Source organism: Equus caballus, chromosome 7, assembly GCF_041296265.1.
Source record: "Equus caballus isolate H_3958 breed thoroughbred chromosome 7, TB-T2T, whole genome shotgun sequence".
Lineage (NCBI taxonomy): Eukaryota > Metazoa > Chordata > Mammalia > Perissodactyla > Equidae > Equus > Equus caballus.
Genome location: NC_091690.1, coordinates 55,074,510 through 55,096,373, shown reverse-complemented (window position 1 = coordinate 55,096,373; position 21,864 = coordinate 55,074,510). Strand labels below are relative to the sequence as shown.

General features: G+C 67.0%; 5 protein-coding genes across 5 annotated transcripts; all 5 read right to left on the bottom strand.

Moving 5' to 3' along the window:
* Nucleotides 1-775: 775 nt before the first annotated feature.
* LOC138925260 (proline-rich protein 23D1-like) lies at nt 776-3,128 on the bottom strand. Its single transcript, XM_070275025.1, has 4 exons — nt 3,052-3,128; nt 2,000-2,067; nt 1,691-1,758; nt 776-1,429 (listed from the first exon to the last, which is right to left on the bottom strand). The coding sequence occupies exons 1-4, from the start codon at nt 3,126-3,128 to the stop codon at nt 776-778; spliced, it is 867 nt and encodes a 288-aa protein (XP_070131126.1).
* A 2,328-nt stretch (nt 3,129-5,456) lies between these two features.
* Nucleotides 5,457-7,815, bottom strand: LOC138925259 (proline-rich protein 23D1-like). Its single transcript, XM_070275023.1, has 4 exons — nt 7,739-7,815; nt 6,681-6,748; nt 6,372-6,439; nt 5,457-6,110 (listed from the first exon to the last, which is right to left on the bottom strand). The coding sequence occupies exons 1-4, from the start codon at nt 7,813-7,815 to the stop codon at nt 5,457-5,459; spliced, it is 867 nt and encodes a 288-aa protein (XP_070131124.1).
* A 2,326-nt stretch (nt 7,816-10,141) lies between these two features.
* LOC138925258 (proline-rich protein 23D1-like) lies at nt 10,142-12,497 on the bottom strand. Its single transcript, XM_070275022.1, has 4 exons — nt 12,421-12,497; nt 11,366-11,433; nt 11,057-11,124; nt 10,142-10,795 (listed from the first exon to the last, which is right to left on the bottom strand). Exons 1-4 carry the CDS (start codon nt 12,495-12,497, stop codon nt 10,142-10,144), a joined length of 867 nt encoding a protein of 288 aa, XP_070131123.1.
* A 2,326-nt stretch (nt 12,498-14,823) lies between these two features.
* LOC138925257 (proline-rich protein 23D1-like) lies at nt 14,824-17,179 on the bottom strand. Its single transcript, XM_070275021.1, has 4 exons — nt 17,103-17,179; nt 16,048-16,115; nt 15,739-15,806; nt 14,824-15,477 (listed from the first exon to the last, which is right to left on the bottom strand). The coding sequence occupies exons 1-4, from the start codon at nt 17,177-17,179 to the stop codon at nt 14,824-14,826; spliced, it is 867 nt and encodes a 288-aa protein (XP_070131122.1).
* A 2,326-nt stretch (nt 17,180-19,505) lies between these two features.
* Nucleotides 19,506-21,864, bottom strand: LOC138925256 (proline-rich protein 23D1-like). The gene is made up of 4 exons (XM_070275020.1): nt 21,788-21,864; nt 20,730-20,797; nt 20,421-20,488; nt 19,506-20,159 (listed from the first exon to the last, which is right to left on the bottom strand). The coding sequence occupies exons 1-4, from the start codon at nt 21,862-21,864 to the stop codon at nt 19,506-19,508; spliced, it is 867 nt and encodes a 288-aa protein (XP_070131121.1).

Sequence of the window (21,864 nt, the reverse complement as noted above, 5' to 3'; positions counted from 1 at the left end):
TATTGTGGAGACAGCTGCTGGCCACTCCGGCCTTCGGCGTCTCCCTGAACAGACCCGTTCGTGGCTCTCAAGCAGATCTCTCAGAGTGGGAGAGCCGGGTGGGATGAACGGGAAGCCTAGGATGAAGGAGTCGAGGAACTACACTCCATTTCAGCAAGTTGCCCCATTCTGGGCTCCCCGCCAGCAACGGGGGGTGGGGGGGGCGGGGGAGAGTTCCAGCGGCTCCGCGTCCTGCCCAGCCTTCGGACAGGTCCATCGTGCTGTTCTCCTGGAGCCGTTCTCATGGCGGCAAGGTGTGCTAACGCCCCCCTCCCCCTACCCGGAGAGCTCCTGCGCCTTCCGCTCCCGCTCCAGGGCGTGATGCGGGCGGAGCACGCTTTCAGGTGCTTTGGGAGACCCTCTCTGGGGAGGCGCGCGCTCCAGGCTTTGGCGTGCTTTCTTCTAGGGTCTTGGGTGTGGTTCCTCGCAGAGGACCCTGACCAGATGTGCCCTCTTCTGGATGTCGGAGTCCTTCGCGGCAGGAGGGATTGGCAGCTCTTTTCTCCCCACCCTCCCGGTGCTCTCTTCCGCCTGTCCGGAGCCCCTGTGGCAGAGCCCGGGTCTGGGGGAGAGGTCCCTGGCGGCCTCCGCTCCCGCCTGGAGCGCCAGCCGCCCGCGCGGTGTTCCCGGCAGAGAGTGATCCCGCCTCAGGGAGACACCCTAGAAGGAGCAGGCGTCCGCGGCTCCCGAACGGCGGGCGCCAATTCTTGCGCGTGGGGTGGGCGCTCGCGGCCGGTCAATCCCCTCGGAAGAGACGCCTGCGGGCCTTGGCGGGGGGCCTGCGACGGGGCGGCGCGCGGCAGCTTCTGGGCGGCGGACTGGGACTCGGGGAGGGAGGCAGAGGTCTGAGCTCCGAGCTGGGCGGGGGCCCCAGGCCGCGGAGGTCCAGGCTGAACTCGGCCGGCAGAGGGCGCAGCCCGGCCCTGGGCTCGGGCGGGAGCCCGCAGCCCTGGCGGGCAGGGGCCCCGCGGAGAGCTTGGAGGAGGAGGGTGTGCGGGGAGGAGGGGCTGAGGCCCGGGACTCCGCCGGCCCAGGGTCCCGCGGGGGGCCGGCAGCCTCGCCTAGCCTCCCCGTCCTCTGGCGCGGGGGGCGCTCCGCTGGGCTCCGCTCTCTGGGCGCAAAGGGATCCGTCTTGCACGTTGATGGCCCAGGCGGCCTGGGTCGGGCCGGGCCAGAGCCAGCGCGCGTGGGCAGGGAACCACAGAGCCTCGGAAGAGCTCAGGACGCGCGCAGGGACGACGACGAGCGCCAGGTTGCCGAGCGTGAGCTGCAGGGCTGCGTGGGGGGCCAGGACCAGGACTTCCGCACCCAGGCGCAGCTCAAGGGCTGTTCCCGGCTCCAGGACCACCACGACCATCTGCATCCTCTGCGTGCTGGGCGTCCGCGGCCCCTGCGGGAGGAAAGCTCTGAGTTCTCCAGCACCCAGGGGCCCTCCGAGAGGCCTCTTGGGGAGGGAGCTGCCAGCCGCCAGCCCCCGCCCCGTCCCCGAGGGAAACTCTGCCTGGCCACCTCCCCCCACCCCCCAGGCGGTGGAGGTCCTGCTCAGGCTGAGCGCCAGCTGGAGGGTCATCTGCGGGGCTTGGCTGGGGGCCTGGAGCCCGGGCAGCAGCGGCCCTCTGGCCAGCCTCCAGAGTCCCTCCCGCCCACTCACCTGGGCTGCTTCCGGGGCCCGCGCTGGAGCCGGGCAGGGAGCTCCTGGCACTGCGGCTGGCTCTGCCCCTGCGGAGAGAGCGGAGGGTGCGAGGTGAATGCTCTGCTCCCGCAGGGTGTTCTTGAGAGCAGAGGGCGTGAGCCGGGAGAGCCCCGGGACTCGGCCCAGACCGGCCGCGGGACGGGTGGCCGGAAGAACCGAGGAAGCCGCCCGGGACATTCCAGAGGAGGCAGCTGTTCCTTTCCGGAAGCCCTGGCACGCCTTCTCCCCAGCAGCCCACTCCTTCGAGAAAGCAGGAAAGCGCCTTACCTGTGCGGGGATCCTGCTCCGCCTGCCGCCTCCGTTTCGCCGCCTTCCGCGGGGCGGGGGTGGCCGAGCTGCAGGACAGGGAGGGACACGGTCAGACCTCGCACGCAGGAACCCGGGGTCCACTTCCCACACGCCTGAAAGCCCGCCTTCTCATCCCGCTCACGCGCCCACCCTGAGCCCCAGGGCCAAGGCACGCGTCCTTCCCTTCCAAGGAGAGCTGCTCCTCCCCGGGTGCTGCTTGCCTCCCGACACCCGCCTCTCCGCGTCCTCCCTCACCCCCTCGCTGGGGAAAGCCCCACCCCACCCCCCCCAAACCCCCAGGCCCCACCCCCCCAACCACCCCCAGCCCCAACCCCCCCCACTCCTCACCCCCCCCACCACCGCCAGCCCCCCTGCACCGCCGATAGGGAGGGAACCAGGGACGGTGCCCACGGGAAAGAGTGCCCTCTGGACGGGGCTCCTCCACAGGAGAAGGAGAGACATCTCCTCGGGCCTGAGCACTTTGCAGAAAGAGGTGCCCGCGCTCCACAGGGGACAGTCCTGTCTGCCCCCGGATTCCACGCGCGGTGCTGAGGGCCAGAAGAAAAACAGCGGACACGGAGGGAACCCTCCCCCGTCCGGGTGAGACGGTGGTGGAACCCTCGGATCCTCTGCTCCCCTCTCCCTTCCCGCAGAGGAGGGAGACGACCCCACAGAGAGTGTGTCGGCATGGGGAATTGTAAGGCCGGAGCACAGGAAGAGAGCAAGGAGGGAGCAAACCCGAGACGCGTCTCCTGAGGGCTCCTCCCAACCTCCCCACCCCGAAGGGATTCCTCTGGACATAGCGATTCTCCCTTTCCTCAGCTTCCAAATGCCCAGCCTCCTGGGAGGCCCGGCTTCTCCCTTCTCCTCTCCCCTGGTGCCATCCACTGAAACACGCACGCGCACACACACACACACAAACACACACACACACACACACGGACACACACACACACACACACACACACACACACACCCCTAGGCACACAGAGGAGCCCGCCTCGTCCTCCCTCACACACGCCCCAACGTACCAGGTGTCTCCAACTCTGCGGCCCTTCGATTCTGTCCGGGACTCCCGCGGTCTCCTCGGGCGCCGGGAACCATCCATCGGGAAGGTGCTCCTGCCTCCTTTGTCCAAGCAAACCCTCGTCCCGGTGCTACGACCTGGAAATCGGAGCTGGCGGCTCACGGATCCCCTCTCTCTCCTGCGCGAGCAGTGTCTGTCCCAAAGCTGGGCACTCAGTTCTGGAGGAAGCGTTCCCGTGGCCTGAGGCGGTTGGAGGAGGGCAGGGACTGCTGGAGATCCGGGGGAAATGCCCGCAGCTGGGGTCAGCGGGGGCGGAGCCAGGGGGCTCGTCGTCGTCCAGGTCGGATGGGATTGGTTGGCCCTGGGCTCCAGAAGAGGAGGGGCCGGCCAGGGGGGACGTGTGAGGAGGACTCCCGAGGAGGGCTTGCTTCAGAGTCCGCCCAATCCCTTCCAGATCCGTCCACCGGCCCCTCTCCCTGACTCCGCCCCCATCGTCCAGCCGTCGCCTGGCAGCCGTCTTCCCTGTCCGCTCGACCCTCTCCCTTCCTTGCAGCCCCAGGAAGTGCTTCACCTGACCTGTTTCTGGGGTCTTCTCAGGGTCAACCGGAAGGGTATTCTTCCGGGGGACCAATCAATGGATTTCTGGGAAGGCCGTCCCAGCGAGAGTTCTGCCAAACTAGGGAGCTTGGAAGAGAAGAAGAAAGGGGAGCCACATGCACGCCGGACCCGGGGGGACTCTCTGGCTTGAGTCCCAGCCCGCTTGCCGACCAGGCGGGGCTCTGAGTTCCTTTCCTGGGAGCCGGAGCCTCGAGGGAGGAGTCCTTTCACTAGGCAATCGCTTGCCCTTTGAGAACTTCGGAGGGGAATTTGGGGCTGAGCTCAGGCAGACTTTACGGGGATTTGTGAACGTGCCTCTGCGAATGTCTGTGTTACATAGGAGTTTGTGTGTGTGTGTGTTTGTGTGTGTTGGCGGGGGGGAGGCGTGCGTGAGGGCGTGCGCGGGGAGCTCGCATCTGTGTGCCTTTTGCGGGGTTGGCGCAGCTTCCTTCTCCTTTGGAAATCCACCCCCTCCCCTCTTGCCGGCTTTCCTCTCCTCGTGTGTGTTCTGCCAAATCTGATGGAAACAGAACAGCGCCCCCACGTGCTTCCAAGTTGTCGAGCCAACAGACGTGAGAAATGATCACACCCCAAAATCAAGCACGTTTCGAGATCGATTTATTACACTCAAGTTCCAATAGGATCATGGGCACTGCCGTTTCCCCCCAGAATGAAGAGTCACGGTCACCTTTCTCTTCGTGGCAGGCTTGGAAAGCCAGTGTGGGTTTCACGGTTTCGGCGCATCCCGTCTGAAAGTGCCATTGGATGCGAGACCCTTGGTCTGTAGGGAGATGTCCTCGATCGCCTCTCGTAAGGTTCCCACAGCCCCGGTCGCCCAAACCGCCCTGAAAATCATCCCACACCTGGAGGGACTAGAAGCATTCAGAGGCGACTGACCGGGGTGGGCCATGGAATCGAGCGGAAAAAGCCCATCCTCTTGATCGCTGAGGGGCAGTGCCCTGGCCGGGGTGGGTCCCCTTCTCAGTCTCCACGCAACCCCGAAGGGCACGGGGGAGGTCACACCCCACCCTTGGCTGTATTGTGGAGACAGCTGCTGGCCACTCCGGCCTTCGGCGTCTCCCTGAACAGACCCGTTCGTGGCTCTCAAGCAGATCTCTCAGAGTGGGAGAGCCGGGTGGGATGAACGGGAAGCCTAGGATGAAGGAGTCGAGGAACTACACTCCATTTCAGCAAGTTGCCCCATTCTGGGCTCCCCGCCAGCAACGGGGGGTGGGGGGGGCGGGGGAGAGTTCCAGCGGCTCCGCGTCCTGCCCAGCCTTCGGACAGGTCCATCGTGCTGTTCTCCTGGAGCCGTTCTCATGGCGGCAAGGTGTGCTAACGCCCCCCTCCCCCTACCCGGAGAGCTCCTGCGCCTTCCGCTCCCGCTCCAGGGCGTGATGCGGGCGGAGCACGCTTTCAGGTGCTTTGGGAGACCCTCTCTGGGGAGGCGCGCGCTCCAGGCTTTGGCGTGCTTTCTTCTAGGGTCTTGGGTGTGGTTCCTCGCAGAGGACCCTGACCAGATGTGCCCTCTTCTGGATGTCGGAGTCCTTCGCGGCAGGAGGGATTGGCAGCTCTTTTCTCCCCACCCTCCCGGTGCTCTCTTCCGCCTGTCCGGAGCCCCTGTGGCAGAGCCCGGGTCTGGGGGAGAGGTCCCTGGCGGCCTCCGCTCCCGCCTGGAGCGCCAGCCGCCCGCGCGGTGTTCCCGGCAGAGAGTGATCCCGCCTCAGGGAGACACCCTAGAAGGAGCAGGCGTCCGCGGCTCCCGAACGGCGGGCGCCAATTCTTGCGCGTGGGGTGGGCGCTCGCGGCCGGTCAATCCCCTCGGAAGAGACGCCTGCGGGCCTTGGCGGGGGGCCTGCGACGGGGCGGCGCGCGGCAGCTTCTGGGCGGCGGACTGGGACTCGGGGAGGGAGGCAGAGGTCTGAGCTCCGAGCTGGGCGGGGGCCCCAGGCCGCGGAGGTCCAGGCTGAACTCGGCCGGCAGAGGGCGCAGCCCGGCCCTGGGCTCGGGCGGGAGCCCGCAGCCCTGGCGGGCAGGGGCCCCGCGGAGAGCTTGGAGGAGGAGGGTGTGCGGGGAGGAGGGGCTGAGGCCCGGGACTCCGCCGGCCCAGGGTCCCGCGGGGGGCCGGCAGCCTCGCCTAGCCTCCCCGTCCTCTGGCGCGGGGGGCGCTCCGCTGGGCTCCGCTCTCTGGGCGCAAAGGGATCCGTCTTGCACGTTGATGGCCCAGGCGGCCTGGGTCGGGCCGGGCCAGAGCCAGCGCGCGTGGGCAGGGAACCACAGAGCCTCGGAAGAGCTCAGGACGCGCGCAGGGACGACGACGAGCGCCAGGTTGCCGAGCGTGAGCTGCAGGGCTGCGTGGGGGGCCAGGACCAGGACTTCCGCACCCAGGCGCAGCTCAAGGGCTGTTCCCGGCTCCAGGACCACCACGACCATCTGCATCCTCTGCGTGCTGGGCGTCCGCGGCCCCTGCGGGAGGAAAGCTCTGAGTTCTCCAGCACCCAGGGGCCCTCCGAGAGGCCTCTTGGGGAGGGAGCTGCCAGCCGCCAGCCCCCGCCCCGTCCCCGAGGGAAACTCTGCCTGGCCACCTCCCCCCACCCCCCAGGCGGTGGAGGTCCTGCTCAGGCTGAGCGCCAGCTGGAGGGTCATCTGCGGGGCTTGGCTGGGGGCCTGGAGCCCGGGCAGCAGCGGCCCTCTGGCCAGCCTCCAGAGTCCCTCCCGCCCACTCACCTGGGCTGCTTCCGGGGCCCGCGCTGGAGCCGGGCAGGGAGCTCCTGGCACTGCGGCTGGCTCTGCCCCTGCGGAGAGAGCGGAGGGTGCGAGGTGAATGCTCTGCTCCCGCAGGGTGTTCTTGAGAGCAGAGGGCGTGAGCCCGGAGAGCCCCGGGACTCGGCCCAGACCGGCCGCGGGACGGGTGGCCGGAAGAACCGAGGAAGCCGCCCGGGACATTCCAGAGGAGGCAGCTGTTCCTTTCCGGAAGCCCTGGCACGCCTTCTCCCCAGCAGCCCACTCCTTCGAGAAAGCAGGAAAGCGCCTTACCTGTGCGGGGATCCTGCTCCGCCTGCCGCCTCCGTTTCGCCGCCTTCCGCGGGGCGGGGGTGGCCGAGCTGCAGGACAGGGAGGGACACGGTCAGACCTCGCACGCAGGAACCCGGGGTCCACTTCCCACACGCCTGAAAGCCCGCCTTCTCATCCCGCTCACGCGCCCACCCTGAGCCCCAGGGCCAAGGCACGCGTCCTTCCCTTCCAAGGAGAGCTGCTCCTCCCCGGGTGCTGCTTGCCTCCCGACACCCGCCTCTCCGCGTCCTCCCTCACCCCCTCGCTGGGGAAAGCCCCACCCCACCCCCCCCAAACCCCCAGGCCCCACCCCCCCAACCACCCCCAGCCCCAACCCCCCCCACTCCTCACCCCCCCCACCACCGCCAGCCCCCCTGCACCGCCGATAGGGAGGGAACCAGGGACGGTGCCCACGGGAAAGAGTGCCCTCTGGACGGGGCTCCTCCACAGGAGAAGGAGAGACATCTCCTCGGGCCTGAGCACTTTGCAGAAAGAGGTGCCCGCGCTCCACAGGGGACAGTCCTGTCTGCCCCCGGATTCCACGCGCGGTGCTGAGGGCCAGAAGAAAAACAGCGGACACGGAGGGAACCCTCCCCCGTCCGGGTGAGACGGTGGTGGAACCCTCGGATCCTCTGCTCCCCTCTCCCTTCCCGCAGAGGAGGGAGACGACCCCACAGAGAGTGTGTCGGCATGGGGAATTGTAAGGCCGGAGCACAGGAAGAGAGCAAGGAGGGAGCAAACCCGAGACGCGTCTCCTGAGGGCTCCTCCCAACCTCCCCACCCCGAAGGGATTCCTCTGGACATAGCGATTCTCCCTTTCCTCAGCTTCCAAATGCCCAGCCTCCTGGGAGGCCCGGCTTCTCCCTTCTCCTCTCCCCTGGTGCCATCCACTGAAACACGCACGCGCACACACACACACACAAACACACACACACACACACACACGGACACACACACACACACACACACACACACACACACACACCCCTAGGCACACAGAGGAGCCCGCCTCGTCCTCCCTCACACACGCCCCAACGTACCAGGTGTCTCCAACTCTGCGGCCCTTCGATTCTGTCCGGGACTCCCGCGGTCTCCTCGGGCGCCGGGAACCATCCATCGGGAAGGTGCTCCTGCCTCCTTTGTCCAAGCAAACCCTCGTCCCGGTGCTACGACCTGGAAATCGGAGCTGGCGGCTCACGGATCCCCTCTCTCTCCTGCGCGAGCAGTGTCTGTCCCAAAGCTGGGCACTCAGTTCTGGAGGAAGCGTTCCCGTGGCCTGAGGCGGTTGGAGGAGGGCAGGGACTGCTGGAGATCCGGGGGAAATGCCCGCAGCTGGGGTCAGCGGGGGCGGAGCCAGGGGGCTCGTCGTCGTCCAGGTCGGATGGGATTGGTTGGCCCTGGGCTCCAGAAGAGGAGGGGCCGGCCAGGGGGGACGTGTGAGGAGGACTCCCGAGGAGGGCTTGCTTCAGAGTCCGCCCAATCCCTTCCAGATCCGTCCACCGGCCCCTCTCCCTGACTCCGCCCCCATCGTCCAGCCGTCGCCTGGCAGCCGTCTTCCCTGTCCGCTCGACCCTCTCCCTTCCTTGCAGCCAGGAAGTGCTTCACCTGACCTGTTTCTGGGGTCTTCTCAGGGTCAACCGGAAGGGTATTCTTCCGGGGGACCAATCAATGGATTTCTGGGAAGGCCGTCCCAGCGAGAGTTCTGCCAAACTAGGGAGCTTGGAAGAGAAGAAGAAAGGGGAGCCACATGCACGCCGGACCCGGGGGGACTCTCTGGCTTGAGTCCCAGCCCGCTTGCCGACCAGGCGGGGCTCTGAGTTCCTTTCCTGGGAGCCGGAGCCTCGAGGGAGGAGTCCTTTCACTAGGCAATCGCTTGCCCTTTGAGAACTTCGGAGGGGAATTTGGGGCTGAGCTCAGGCAGACTTTACGGGGATTTGTGAACGTGCCTCTGCGAATGTCTGTGTTACATAGGAGTTTGTGTGTGTGTGTGTTTGTGTGTGTTGGCGGGGGGGAGGCGTGCGTGAGGGCGTGCGCGGGGAGCTCGCATCTGTGTGCCTTTTGCGGGGTTGGCGCAGCTTCCTTCTCCTTTGGAAATCCACCCCCTCCCCTCTTGCCGGCTTTCCTCTCCTCGTGTGTGTTCTGCCAAATCTGATGGAAACAGAACAGCGCCCCCACGTGCTTCCAAGTTGTCGAGCCAACAGACGTGAGAAATGATCACACCCCAAAATCAAGCACGTTTCGAGATCGATTTATTACACTCAAGTTCCAATAGGATCATGGGCACTGCCGTTTCCCCCCAGAATGAAGAGTCACGGTCACCTTTCTCTTCGTGGCAGGCTTGGAAAGCCAGTGTGGGTTTCACGGTTTCGGCGCATCCCGTCTGAAAGTGCCATTGGATGCGAGACCCTTGGTCTGTAGGGAGATGTCCTCGATCGCCTCTCGTAAGGTTCCCACAGCCCCGGTCGCCCAAACCGCCCTGAAAATCATCCCACACCTGGAGGGACTAGAAGCATTCAGAGGCGACTGACCGGGGTGGGCCATGGAATCGAGCGGAAAAAGCCCATCCTCTTGATCGCTGAGGGGCAGTGCCCTGGCCGGGGTGGGTCCCCTTCTCAGTCTCCACGCAACCCCGAAGGGCACGGGGGAGGTCACACCCCACCCTTGGCTGTATTGTGGAGACAGCTGCTGGCCACCCCGGCCTTCGGCGTCTCCCTGAACAGACCCGTTCGTGGCTCTCAAGCAGATCTCTCAGAGTGGGAGAGCCGGGTGGGATGAACGGGAAGCCTAGGATGAAGGAGTCGAGGAACTACACTCCATTTCAGCAAGTTGCCCCATTCTGGGCTCCCCGCCAGCAACGGGGGGTGGGGGGGGCGGGGGAGAGTTCCAGCGGCTCCGCGTCCTGCCCAGCCTTCGGACAGGTCCATCGTGCTGTTCTCCTGGAGCCGTTCTCATGGCGGCAAGGTGTGCTAACGCCCCCCTCCCCCTACCCGGAGAGCTCCTGCGCCTTCCGCTCCCGCTCCAGGGCGTGATGCGGGCGGAGCACGCTTTCAGGTGCTTTGGGAGACCCTCTCTGGGGAGGCGCGCGCTCCAGGCTTTGGCGTGCTTTCTTCTAGGGTCTTGGGTGTGGTTCCTCGCAGAGGACCCTGACCAGATGTGCCCTCTTCTGGATGTCGGAGTCCTTCGCGGCAGGAGGGATTGGCAGCTCTTTTCTCCCCACCCTCCCGGTGCTCTCTTCCGCCTGTCCGGAGCCCCTGTGGCAGAGCCCGGGTCTGGGGGAGAGGTCCCTGGCGGCCTCCGCTCCCGCCTGGAGCGCCAGCCGCCCGCGCGGTGTTCCCGGCAGAGAGTGATCCCGCCTCAGGGAGACACCCTAGAAGGAGCAGGCGTCCGCGGCTCCCGAACGGCGGGCGCCAATTCTTGCGCGTGGGGTGGGCGCTCGCGGCCGGTCAATCCCCTCGGAAGAGACGCCTGCGGGCCTTGGCGGGGGGCCTGCGACGGGGCGGCGCGCGGCAGCTTCTGGGCGGCGGACTGGGACTCGGGGAGGGAGGCAGAGGTCTGAGCTCCGAGCTGGGCGGGGGCCCCAGGCCGCGGAGGTCCAGGCTGAACTCGGCCGGCAGAGGGCGCAGCCCGGCCCTGGGCTCGGGCGGGAGCCCGCAGCCCTGGCGGGCAGGGGCCCCGCGGAGAGCTTGGAGGAGGAGGGTGTGCGGGGAGGAGGGGCTGAGGCCCGGGACTCCGCCGGCCCAGGGTCCCGCGGGGGGCCGGCAGCCTCGCCTAGCCTCCCCGTCCTCTGGCGCGGGGGGCGCTCCGCTGGGCTCCGCTCTCTGGGCGCAAAGGGATCCGTCTTGCACGTTGATGGCCCAGGCGGCCTGGGTCGGGCCGGGCCAGAGCCAGCGCGCGTGGGCAGGGAACCACAGAGCCTCGGAAGAGCTCAGGACGCGCGCAGGGACGACGACGAGCGCCAGGTTGCCGAGCGTGAGCTGCAGGGCTGCGTGGGGGGCCAGGACCAGGACTTCCGCACCCAGGCGCAGCTCAAGGGCTGTTCCCGGCTCCAGGACCACCACGACCATCTGCATCCTCTGCGTGCTGGGCGTCCGCGGCCCCTGCGGGAGGAAAGCTCTGAGTTCTCCAGCACCCAGGGGCCCTCCGAGAGGCCTCTTGGGGAGGGAGCTGCCAGCCGCCAGCCCCCGCCCCGTCCCCGAGGGAAACTCTGCCTGGCCACCTCCCCCCACCCCCCAGGCGGTGGAGGTCCTGCTCAGGCTGAGCGCCAGCTGGAGGGTCATCTGCGGGGCTTGGCTGGGGGCCTGGAGCCCGGGCAGCAGCGGCCCTCTGGCCAGCCTCCAGAGTCCCTCCCGCCCACTCACCTGGGCTGCTTCCGGGGCCCGCGCTGGAGCCGGGCAGGGAGCTCCTGGCACTGCGGCTGGCTCTGCCCCTGCGGAGAGAGCGGAGGGTGCGAGGTGAATGCTCTGCTCCCGCAGGGTGTTCTTGAGAGCAGAGGGCGTGAGCCCGGAGAGCCCCGGGACTCGGCCCAGACCGGCCGCGGGACGGGTGGCCGGAAGAACCGAGGAAGCCGCCCGGGACATTCCAGAGGAGGCAGCTGTTCCTTTCCGGAAGCCCTGGCACGCCTTCTCCCCAGCAGCCCACTCCTTCGAGAAAGCAGGAAAGCGCCTTACCTGTGCGGGGATCCTGCTCCGCCTGCCGCCTCCGTTTCGCCGCCTTCCGCGGGGCGGGGGTGGCCGAGCTGCAGGACAGGGAGGGACACGGTCAGACCTCGCACGCAGGAACCCGGGGTCCACTTCCCACACGCCTGAAAGCCCGCCTTCTCATCCCGCTCACGCGCCCACCCTGAGCCCCAGGGCCAAGGCACGCGTCCTTCCCTTCCAAGGAGAGCTGCTCCTCCCCGGGTGCTGCTTGCCTCCCGACACCCGCCTCTCCGCGTCCTCCCTCACCCCCTCGCTGGGGAAAGCCCCACCCCACCCCCCCAAACCCCCAGGCCCCACCCCCCCAACCACCCCCAGCCCCAACCCCCCCCACTCCTCACCCCCCCCACCACCGCCAGCCCCCCTGCACCGCCGATAGGGAGGGAACCAGGGACGGTGCCCACGGGAAAGAGTGCCCTCTGGACGGGGCTCCTCCACAGGAGAAGGAGAGACATCTCCTCGGGCCTGAGCACTTTGCAGAAAGAGGTGCCCGCGCTCCACAGGGGACAGTCCTGTCTGCCCCCGGATTCCACGCGCGGTGCTGAGGGCCAGAAGAAAAACAGCGGACACGGAGGGAACCCTCCCCCGTCCGGGTGAGACGGTGGTGGAACCCTCGGATCCTCTGCTCCCCTCTCCCTTCCCGCAGAGGAGGGAGACGACCCCACAGAGAGTGTGTCGGCATGGGGAATTGTAAGGCCGGAGCACAGGAAGAGAGCAAGGAGGGAGCAAACCCGAGACGCGTCTCCTGAGGGCTCCTCCCAACCTCCCCACCCCGAAGGGATTCCTCTGGACATAGCGATTCTCCCTTTCCTCAGCTTCCAAATGCCCAGCCTCCTGGGAGGCCCGGCTTCTCCCTTCTCCTCTCCCCTGGTGCCATCCACTGAAACACGCACGCGCACACACACACACACAAACACACACAAACACACACACGGACACACACACACACACACACACACACACACACACACACCCCTAGGCACACAGAGGAGCCCGCCTCGTCCTCCCTCACACACGCCCCAACGTACCAGGTGTCTCCAACTCTGCGGCCCTTCGATTCTGTCCGGGACTCCCGCGGTCTCCTCGGGCGCCGGGAACCATCCATCGGGAAGGTGCTCCTGCCTCCTTTGTCCAAGCAAACCCTCGTCCCGGTGCTACGACCTGGAAATCGGAGCTGGCGGCTCACGGATCCCCTCTCTCTCCTGCGCGAGCAGTGTCCGTCCCAAAGCTGGGCACTCAGTTCTGGAGGAAGCGTTCCCGTGGCCTGAGGCGGTTGGAGGAGGGCAGGGACTGCTGGAGATCCGGGGGAAATGCCCGCAGCTGGGGTCAGCGGGGGCGGAGCCAGGGGGCTCGTCGTCGTCCAGGTCGGATGGGATTGGTTGGCCCTGGGCTCCAGAAGAGGAGGGGCCGGCCAGGGGGGACGTGTGAGGAGGACTCCCGAGGAGGGCTGGCTTCAGAGTCCGCCCAATCCCTTCCAGATCCGTCCACTGGCCCCTCTCCCTGACTCCGCCCCCATCGTCCAGCCTTCGCCTGGCAGCCGTCTTCCCTGTCCGCTCGACCCTCTCCCTTCCTTGCAGCCAGGAAGTGCTTCACCTGACCTGTTTCTGGGGTCTTCTCAGGGTCAACCGGAAGGGTATTCTTCCGGGGGACCAATCAATGGATTTCTGGGAAGGCCGTCCCAGCGAGAGTTCTGCCAAACTAGGGAGCTTGGAAGAGAAGAAGAAAGGGGAGCCACATGCACGCCGGACCCGGGGGGACTCTCTGGCTTGAGTCCCAGCCCGCTTGCCGACCAGGCGGGGCTCTGAGTTCCTTTCCTGGGAGCCGGAGCCTCGAGGGAGGAGTCCTTTCACTAGGCAATCGCTTGCCCTTTGAGAACTTCGGAGGGGAATTTGGGGCTGAGCTCAGGCAGACTTTACGGGGATTTGTGAACGTGCCTCTGCGAATGTCTGTGTTACATAGGAGTTTGTGTGTGTGTGTGTTTGTGTGTGTTGGCGGGGGGGAGGCGTGCGTGAGGGCGTGCGCGGGGAGCTCGCATCTGTGTGCCTTTTGCGGGGTTGGCGCAGCTTCCTTCTCCTTTGGAAATCCACCCCCTCCCCTCTTGCCGGCTTTCCTCTCCTCGTGTGTGTTCTGCCAAATCTGATGGAAACAGAACAGCGCCCCCACGTGCTTCCAAGTTGTCGAGCCAACAGACGTGAGAAATGATCACACCCCAAAATCAAGCACGTTTCGAGATCGATTTATTACACTCAAGTTCCAATAGGATCATGGGCACTGCCGTTTCCCCCCAGAATGAAGAGTCACGGTCACCTTTCTCTTCGTGGCAGGCTTGGAAAGCCAGTGTGGGTTTCACGGTTTCGGCGCATCCCGTCTGAAAGTGCCATTGGATGCGAGACCCTTGGTCTGTAGGGAGATGTCCTCGATCGCCTCTCGTAAGGTTCCCACAGCCCCGGTCGCCCAAACCGCCCTGAAAATCATCCCACACCTGGAGGGACTAGAAGCATTCAGAGGCGACTGACCGGGGTGGGCCATGGAATCGAGCGGAAAAAGCCCATCCTCTTGATCGCTGAGGGGCAGTGCCCTGGCCGGGGTGGGTCCCCTTCTCAGTCTCCACGCAACCCCGAAGGGCACGGGGGAGGTCACACCCCACCCTTGGCTGTATTGTGGAGACAGCTGCTGGCCACCCCGGCCTTCGGCGTCTCCCTGAACAGACCCGTTCGTGGCTCTCAAGCAGATCTCTCAGAGTGGGAGAGCCGGGTGGGATGAACGGGAAGCCTAGGATGAAGGAGTCGAGGAACTACACTCCATTTCAGCAAGTTGCCCCATTCTGGGCTCCCCGCCAGCAACGGGGGGTGGGGGGGGCGGGGGAGAGTTCCAGCGGCTCCGCGTCCTGCCCAGCCTTCGGACAGGTCCATCGTGCTGTTCTCCTGGAGCCGTTCTCATGGCGGCAAGGTGTGCTAACGCCCCCCTCCCCCTACCCGGAGAGCTCCTGCGCCTTCCGCTCCCGCTCCAGGGCGTGATGCGGGCGGAGCACGCTTTCAGGTGCTTTGGGAGACCCTCTCTGGGGAGGCGCGCGCTCCAGGCTTTGGCGTGCTTTCTTCTAGGGTCTTGGGTGTGGTTCCTCGCAGAGGACCCTGACCAGATGTGCCCTCTTCTGGATGTCGGAGTCCTTCGCGGCAGGAGGGATTGGCAGCTCTTTTCTCCCCACCCTCCCGGTGCTCTCTTCCGCCTGTCCGGAGCCCCTGTGGCAGAGCCCGGGTCTGGGGGAGAGGTCCCTGGCGGCCTCCGCTCCCGCCTGGAGCGCCAGCCGCCCGCGCGGTGTTCCCGGCAGAGAGTGATCCCGCCTCAGGGAGACACCCTAGAAGGAGCAGGCGTCCGCGGCTCCCGAACGGCGGGCGCCAATTCTTGCGCGTGGGGTGGGCGCTCGCGGCCGGTCAATCCCCTCGGAAGAGACGCCTGCGGGCCTTGGCGGGGGGCCTGCGACGGGGCGGCGCGCGGCAGCTTCTGGGCGGCGGACTGGGACTCGGGGAGGGAGGCAGAGGTCTGAGCTCCGAGCTGGGCGGGGGCCCCAGGCCGCGGAGGTCCAGGCTGAACTCGGCCGGCAGAGGGCGCAGCCCGGCCCTGGGCTCGGGCGGGAGCCCGCAGCCCTGGCGGGCAGGGGCCCCGCGGAGAGCTTGGAGGAGGAGGGTGTGCGGGGAGGAGGGGCTGAGGCCCGGGACTCCGCCGGCCCAGGGTCCCGCGGGGGGCCGGCAGCCTCGCCTAGCCTCCCCGTCCTCTGGCGCGGGGGGCGCTCCGCTGGGCTCCGCTCTCTGGGCGCAAAGGGATCCGTCTTGCACGTTGATGGCCCAGGCGGCCTGGGTCGGGCCGGGCCAGAGCCAGCGCGCGTGGGCAGGGAACCACAGAGCCTCGGAAGAGCTCAGGACGCGCGCAGGGACGACGACGAGCGCCAGGTTGCCGAGCGTGAGCTGCAGGGCTGCGTGGGGGGCCAGGACCAGGACTTCCGCACCCAGGCGCAGCTCAAGGGCTGTTCCCGGCTCCAGGACCACCACGACCATCTGCATCCTCTGCGTGCTGGGCGTCCGCGGCCCCTGCGGGAGGAAAGCTCTGAGTTCTCCAGCACCCAGGGGCCCTCCGAGAGGCCTCTTGGGGAGGGAGCTGCCAGCCGCCAGCCCCCGCCCCGTCCCCGAGGGAAACTCTGCCTGGCCACCTCCCCCCACCCCCCAGGCGGTGGAGGTCCTGCTCAGGCTGAGCGCCAGCTGGAGGGTCATCTGCGGGGCTTGGCTGGGGGCCTGGAGCCCGGGCAGCAGCGGCCCTCTGGCCAGCCTCCAGAGTCCCTCCCGCCCACTCACCTGGGCTGCTTCCGGGGCCCGCGCTGGAGCCGGGCAGGGAGCTCCTGGCACTGCGGCTGGCTCTGCCCCTGCGGAGAGAGCGGAGGGTGCGAGGTGAATGCTCTGCTCCCGCAGGGTGTTCTTGAGAGCAGAGGGCGTGAGCCCGGAGAGCCCCGGGACTCGGCCCAGACCGGCCGCGGGACGGGTGGCCGGAAGAACCGAGGAAGCCGCCCGGGACATTCCAGAGGAGGCAGCTGTTCCTTTCCGGAAGCCCTGGCACGCCTTCTCCCCAGCAGCCCACTCCTTCGAGAAAGCAGGAAAGCGCCTTACCTGTGCGGGGATCCTGCTCCGCCTGCCGCCTCCGTTTCGCCGCCTTCCGCGGGGCGGGGGTGGCCGAGCTGCAGGACAGGGAGGGACACGGTCAGACCTCGCACGCAGGAACCCGGGGTCCACTTCCCACACGCCTGAAAGCCCGCCTTCTCATCCCGCTCACGCGCCCACCCTGAGCCCCAGGGCCAAGGCACGCGTCCTTCCCTTCCAAGGAGAGCTGCTCCTCCCCGGGTGCTGCTTGCCTCCCGACACCCGCCTCTCCGCGTCCTCCCTCACCCCCTCGCTGGGGAAAGCCCCACCCCACCCCCCCAAACCCCCAGGCCCCACCCCCCCAACCACCCCCAGCCCCAACCCCCCCCACTCCTCACCCCCCCCACCACCGCCAGCCCCCCTGCACCGCCGATAGGGAGGGAACCAGGGACGGTGCCCACGGGAAAGAGTGCCCTCTGGACGGGGCTCCTCCACAGGAGAAGGAGAGACATCTCCTCGGGCCTGAGCACTTTGCAGAAAGAGGTGCCCGCGCTCCACAGGGGACAGTCCTGTCTGCCCCCGGATTCCACGCGCGGTGCTGAGGGCCAGAAGAAAAACAGCGGACACGGAGGGAACCCTCCCCCGTCCGGGTGAGACGGTGGTGGAACCCTCGGATCCTCTGCTCCCCTCTCCCTTCCCGCAGAGGAGGGAGACGACCCCACAGAGAGTGTGTCGGCATGGGGAATTGTAAGGCCGGAGCACAGGAAGAGAGCAAGGAGGGAGCAAACCCGAGACGCGTCTCCTGAGGGCTCCTCCCAACCTCCCCACCCCGAAGGGATTCCTCTGGACATAGCGATTCTCCCTTTCCTCAGCTTCCAAATGCCCAGCCTCCTGGGAGGCCCGGCTTCTCCCTTCTCCTCTCCCCTGGTGCCATCCACTGAAACACGCACGCGCACACACACACACACAAACACACACAAACACACACACGGACACACACACACACACACACACACACACACACACACACCCCTAGGCACACAGAGGAGCCCGCCTCGTCCTCCCTCACACACGCCCCAACGTACCAGGTGTCTCCAACTCTGCGGCCCTTCGATTCTGTCCGGGACTCCCGCGGTCTCCTCGGGCGCCGGGAACCATCCATCGGGAAGGTGCTCCTGCCTCCTTTGTCCAAGCAAACCCTCGTCCCGGTGCTACGACCTGGAAATCGGAGCTGGCGGCTCACGGATCCCCTCTCTCTCCTGCGCGAGCAGTGTCCGTCCCAAAGCTGGGCACTCAGTTCTGGAGGAAGCGTTCCCGTGGCCTGAGGCGGTTGGAGGAGGGCAGGGACTGCTGGAGATCCGGGGGAAATGCCCGCAGCTGGGGTCAGCGGGGGCGGAGCCAGGGGGCTCGTCGTCGTCCAGGTCGGATGGGATTGGTTGGCCCTGGGCTCCAGAAGAGGAGGGGCCGGCCAGGGGGGACGTGTGAGGAGGACTCCCGAGGAGGGCTGGCTTCAGAGTCCGCCCAATCCCTTCCAGATCCGTCCACTGGCCCCTCTCCCTGACTCCGCCCCCATCGTCCAGCCTTCGCCTGGCAGCCGTCTTCCCTGTCCGCTCGACCCTCTCCCTTCCTTGCAGCCAGGAAGTGCTTCACCTGACCTGTTTCTGGGGTCTTCTCAGGGTCAACCGGAAGGGTATTCTTCCGGGGGACCAATCAATGGATTTCTGGGAAGGCCGTCCCAGCGAGAGTTCTGCCAAACTAGGGAGCTTGGAAGAGAAGAAGAAAGGGGAGCCACATGCACGCCGGACCCGGGGGGACTCTCTGGCTTGAGTCCCAGCCCGCTTGCCGACCAGGCGGGGCTCTGAGTTCCTTTCCTGGGAGCCGGAGCCTCGAGGGAGGAGTCCTTTCACTAGGCAATCGCTTGCCCTTTGAGAACTTCGGAGGGGAATTTGGGGCTGAGCTCAGGCAGACTTTACGGGGATTTGTGAACGTGCCTCTGCGAATGTCTGTGTTACATAGGAGTTTGTGTGTGTGTGTGTTTGTGTGTGTTGGCGGGGGGGAGGCGTGCGTGAGGGCGTGCGCGGGGAGCTCGCATCTGTGTGCCTTTTGCGGGGTTGGCGCAGCTTCCTTCTCCTTTGGAAATCCACCCCCTCCCCTCTTGCCGGCTTTCCTCTCCTCGTGTGTGTTCTGCCAAATCTGATGGAAACAGAACAGCGCCCCCACGTGCTTCCAAGTTGTCGAGCCAACAGACGTGAGAAATGATCACACCCCAAAATCAAGCACGTTTCGAGATCGATTTATTACACTCAAGTTCCAATAGGATCATGGGCACTGCCGTTTCCCCCCAGAATGAAGAGTCACGGTCACCTTTCTCTTCGTGGCAGGCTTGGAAAGCCAGTGTGGGTTTCACGGTTTCGGCGCATCCCGTCTGAAAGTGCCATTGGATGCGAGACCCTTGGTCTGTAGGGAGATGTCCTCGATCGCCTCTCGTAAGGTTCCCACAGCCCCGGTCGCCCAAACCGCCCTGAAAATCATCCCACACCTGGAGGGACTAGAAGCATTCAGAGGCGACTGACCGGGGTGGGCCATGGAATCGAGCGGAAAAAGCCCATCCTCTTGATCGCTGAGGGGCAGTGCCCTGGCCGGGGTGGGTCCCCTTCTCAGTCTCCACGCAACCCCGAAGGGCACGGGGGAGGTCACACCCCACCCTTGGCTGTATTGTGGAGACAGCTGCTGGCCACTCCGGCCTTCGGCGTCTCCCTGAACAGACCCGTTCGTGGCTCTCAAGCAGATCTCTCAGAGTGGGAGAGCCGGGTGGGATGAACGGGAAGCCTAGGATGAAGGAGTCGAGGAACTACACTCCATTTCAGCAAGTTGCCCCATTCTGGGCTCCCCGCCAGCAACGGGGGGTGGGGGGGGCGGGGGAGAGTTCCAGCGGCTCCGCGTCCTGCCCAGCCTTCGGACAGGTCCATCGTGCTGTTCTCCTGGAGCCGTTCTCATGGCGGCAAGGTGTGCTAACGCCCCCCTCCCCCTACCCGGAGAGCTCCTGCGCCTTCCGCTCCCGCTCCAGGGCGTGATGCGGGCGGAGCACGCTTTCAGGTGCTTTGGGAGACCCTCTCTGGGGAGGCGCGCGCTCCAGGCTTTGGCGTGCTTTCTTCTAGGGTCTTGGGTGTGGTTCCTCGCAGAGGACCCTGACCAGATGTGCCCTCTTCTGGATGTCGGAGTCCTTCGCGGCAGGAGGGATTGGCAGCTCTTTTCTCCCCACCCTCCCGGTGCTCTCTTCCGCCTGTCCGGAGCCCCTGTGGCAGAGCCCGGGTCTGGGGGAGAGGTCCCTGGCGGCCTCCGCTCCCGCCTGGAGCGCCAGCCGCCCGCGCGGTGTTCCCGGCAGAGAGTGATCCCGCCTCAGGGAGACACCCTAGAAGGAGCAGGCGTCCGCGGCTCCCGAACGGCGGGCGCCAATTCTTGCGCGTGGGGTGGGCGCTCGCGGCCGGTCAATCCCCTCGGAAGAGACGCCTGCGGGCCTTGGCGGGGGGCCTGCGACGGGGCGGCGCGCGGCAGCTTCTGGGCGGCGGACTGGGACTCGGGGAGGGAGGCAGAGGTCTGAGCTCCGAGCTGGGCGGGGGCCCCAGGCCGCGGAGGTCCAGGCTGAACTCGGCCGGCAGAGGGCGCAGCCCGGCCCTGGGCTCGGGCGGGAGCCCGCAGCCCTGGCGGGCAGGGGCCCCGCGGAGAGCTTGGAGGAGGAGGGTGTGCGGGGAGGAGGGGCTGAGGCCCGGGACTCCGCCGGCCCAGGGTCCCGCGGGGGGCCGGCAGCCTCGCCTAGCCTCCCCGTCCTCTGGCGCGGGGGGCGCTCCGCTGGGCTCCGCTCTCTGGGCGCAAAGGGATCCGTCTTGCACGTTGATGGCCCAGGCGGCCTGGGTCGGGCCGGGCCAGAGCCAGCGCGCGTGGGCAGGGAACCACAGAGCCTCGGAAGAGCTCAGGACGCGCGCAGGGACGACGACGAGCGCCAGGTTGCCGAGCGTGAGCTGCAGGGCTGCGTGGGGGGCCAGGACCAGGACTTCCGCACCCAGGCGCAGCTCAAGGGCTGTTCCCGGCTCCAGGACCACCACGACCATCTGCATCCTCTGCGTGCTGGGCGTCCGCGGCCCCTGCGGGAGGAAAGCTCTGAGTTCTCCAGCACCCAGGGGCCCTCCGAGAGGCCTCTTGGGGAGGGAGCTGCCAGCCGCCAGCCCCCGCCCCGTCCCCGAGGGAAACTCTGCCTGGCCACCTCCCCCCACCCCCCAGGCGGTGGAGGTCCTGCTCAGGCTGAGCGCCAGCTGGAGGGTCATCTGCGGGGCTTGGCTGGGGGCCTGGAGCCCGGGCAGCAGCGGCCCTCTGGCCAGCCTCCAGAGTCCCTCCCGCCCACTCACCTGGGCTGCTTCCGGGGCCCGCGCTGGAGCCGGGCAGGGAGCTCCTGGCACTGCGGCTGGCTCTGCCCCTGCGGAGAGAGCGGAGGGTGCGAGGTGAATGCTCTGCTCCCGCAGGGTGTTCTTGAGAGCAGAGGGCGTGAGCCCGGAGAGCCCCGGGACTCGGCCCAGACCGGCCGCGGGACGGGTGGCCGGAAGAACCGAGGAAGCCGCCCGGGACATTCCAGAGGAGGCAGCTGTTCCTTTCCGGAAGCCCTGGCACGCCTTCTCCCCAGCAGCCCACTCCTTCGAGAAAGCAGGAAAGCGCCTTACCTGTGCGGGGATCCTGCTCCGCCTGCCGCCTCCGTTTCGCCGCCTTCCGCGGGGCGGGGGTGGCCGAGCTGCAGGACAGGGAGGGACACGGTCAGACCTCGCACGCAGGAACCCGGGGTCCACTTCCCACACGCCTGAAAGCCCGCCTTCTCATCCCGCTCACGCGCCCACCCTGAGCCCCAGGGCCAAGGCACGCGTCCTTCCCTTCCAAGGAGAGCTGCTCCTCCCCGGGTGCTGCTTGCCTCCCGACACCCGCCTCTCCGCGTCCTCCCTCACCCCCTCGCTGGGGAAAGCCCCACCCCACCCCCCCCAAACCCCCAGGCCCCACCCCCCCAACCACCCCCAGCCCCAACCCCCCCCACTCCTCACCCCCCCCACCACCGCCAGCCCCCCTGCACCGCCGATAGGGAGGGAACCAGGGACGGTGCCCACGGGAAAGAGTGCCCTCTGGACGGGGCTCCTCCACAGGAGAAGGAGAGACATCTCCTCGGGCCTGAGCACTTTGCAGAAAGAGGTGCCCGCGCTCCACAGGGGACAGTCCTGTCTGCCCCCGGATTCCACGCGCGGTGCTGAGGGCCAGAAGAAAAACAGCGGACACGGAGGGAACCCTCCCCCGTCCGGGTGAGACGGTGGTGGAACCCTCGGATCCTCTGCTCCCCTCTCCCTTCCCGCAGAGGAGGGAGACGACCCCACAGAGAGTGTGTCGGCATGGGGAATTGTAAGGCCGGAGCACAGGAAGAGAGCAAGGAGGGAGCAAACCCGAGACGCGTCTCCTGAGGGCTCCTCCCAACCTCCCCACCCCGAAGGGATTCCTCTGGACATAGCGATTCTCCCTTTCCTCAGCTTCCAAATGCCCAGCCTCCTGGGAGGCCCGGCTTCTCCCTTCTCCTCTCCCCTGGTGCCATCCACTGAAACACGCACGCGCACACACACACACACAAACACACACAAACACACACACGGACACACACACACACACACACACACACACACACACACACACCCCTAGGCACACAGAGGAGCCCGCCTCGTCCTCCCTCACACACGCCCCAACGTACCAGGTGTCTCCAACTCTGCGGCCCTTCGATTCTGTCCGGGACTCCCGCGGTCTCCTCGGGCGCCGGGAACCATCCAT

Excerpts from the sequence above, each read along its gene's own strand:
- LOC138925260 (XM_070275025.1), bottom strand. The coding sequence starts at position 3,128 with ATGGATGGTTCCCGGCGCCCGAGGAGACCGCGGGAGTCCCGGACAGAA. Across the intron at positions 1,759-1,999 it reads GGAGCAGGATCCCCGCACAG|GGGCAGAGCCAGCCGCAGTG; the intron begins GTAAGGCGCTTT and ends CTCTCTCCGCAG. Across the intron at positions 1,430-1,690 it reads GGGCCCCGGAAGCAGCCCAG|GGGCCGCGGACGCCCAGCAC; the intron begins GTGAGTGGGCGG and ends TTCCTCCCGCAG.
- LOC138925258 (XM_070275022.1), bottom strand. The coding sequence starts at position 12,497 with ATGGATGGTTCCCGGCGCCCGAGGAGACCGCGGGAGTCCCGGACAGAA. Across the intron at positions 11,434-12,420 it reads CGCAGAGTTGGAGACACCTG|CTCGGCCACCCCCGCCCCGC; the intron begins GTACGTTGGGGC and ends CCTGTCCTGCAG. Across the intron at positions 10,796-11,056 it reads GGGCCCCGGAAGCAGCCCAG|GGGCCGCGGACGCCCAGCAC; the intron begins GTGAGTGGGCGG and ends TTCCTCCCGCAG.
- LOC138925256 (XM_070275020.1), bottom strand. The coding sequence starts at position 21,864 with ATGGATGGTTCCCGGCGCCCGAGGAGACCGCGGGAGTCCCGGACAGAA. Across the intron at positions 20,798-21,787 it reads CGCAGAGTTGGAGACACCTG|CTCGGCCACCCCCGCCCCGC; the intron begins GTACGTTGGGGC and ends CCTGTCCTGCAG. Across the intron at positions 20,489-20,729 it reads GGAGCAGGATCCCCGCACAG|GGGCAGAGCCAGCCGCAGTG; the intron begins GTAAGGCGCTTT and ends CTCTCTCCGCAG.
- LOC138925257 (XM_070275021.1), bottom strand. The coding sequence starts at position 17,179 with ATGGATGGTTCCCGGCGCCCGAGGAGACCGCGGGAGTCCCGGACAGAA. Across the intron at positions 16,116-17,102 it reads CGCAGAGTTGGAGACACCTG|CTCGGCCACCCCCGCCCCGC; the intron begins GTACGTTGGGGC and ends CCTGTCCTGCAG. Across the intron at positions 15,478-15,738 it reads GGGCCCCGGAAGCAGCCCAG|GGGCCGCGGACGCCCAGCAC; the intron begins GTGAGTGGGCGG and ends TTCCTCCCGCAG.
- LOC138925259 (XM_070275023.1), bottom strand. The coding sequence starts at position 7,815 with ATGGATGGTTCCCGGCGCCCGAGGAGACCGCGGGAGTCCCGGACAGAA. Across the intron at positions 6,440-6,680 it reads GGAGCAGGATCCCCGCACAG|GGGCAGAGCCAGCCGCAGTG; the intron begins GTAAGGCGCTTT and ends CTCTCTCCGCAG. Across the intron at positions 6,111-6,371 it reads GGGCCCCGGAAGCAGCCCAG|GGGCCGCGGACGCCCAGCAC; the intron begins GTGAGTGGGCGG and ends TTCCTCCCGCAG.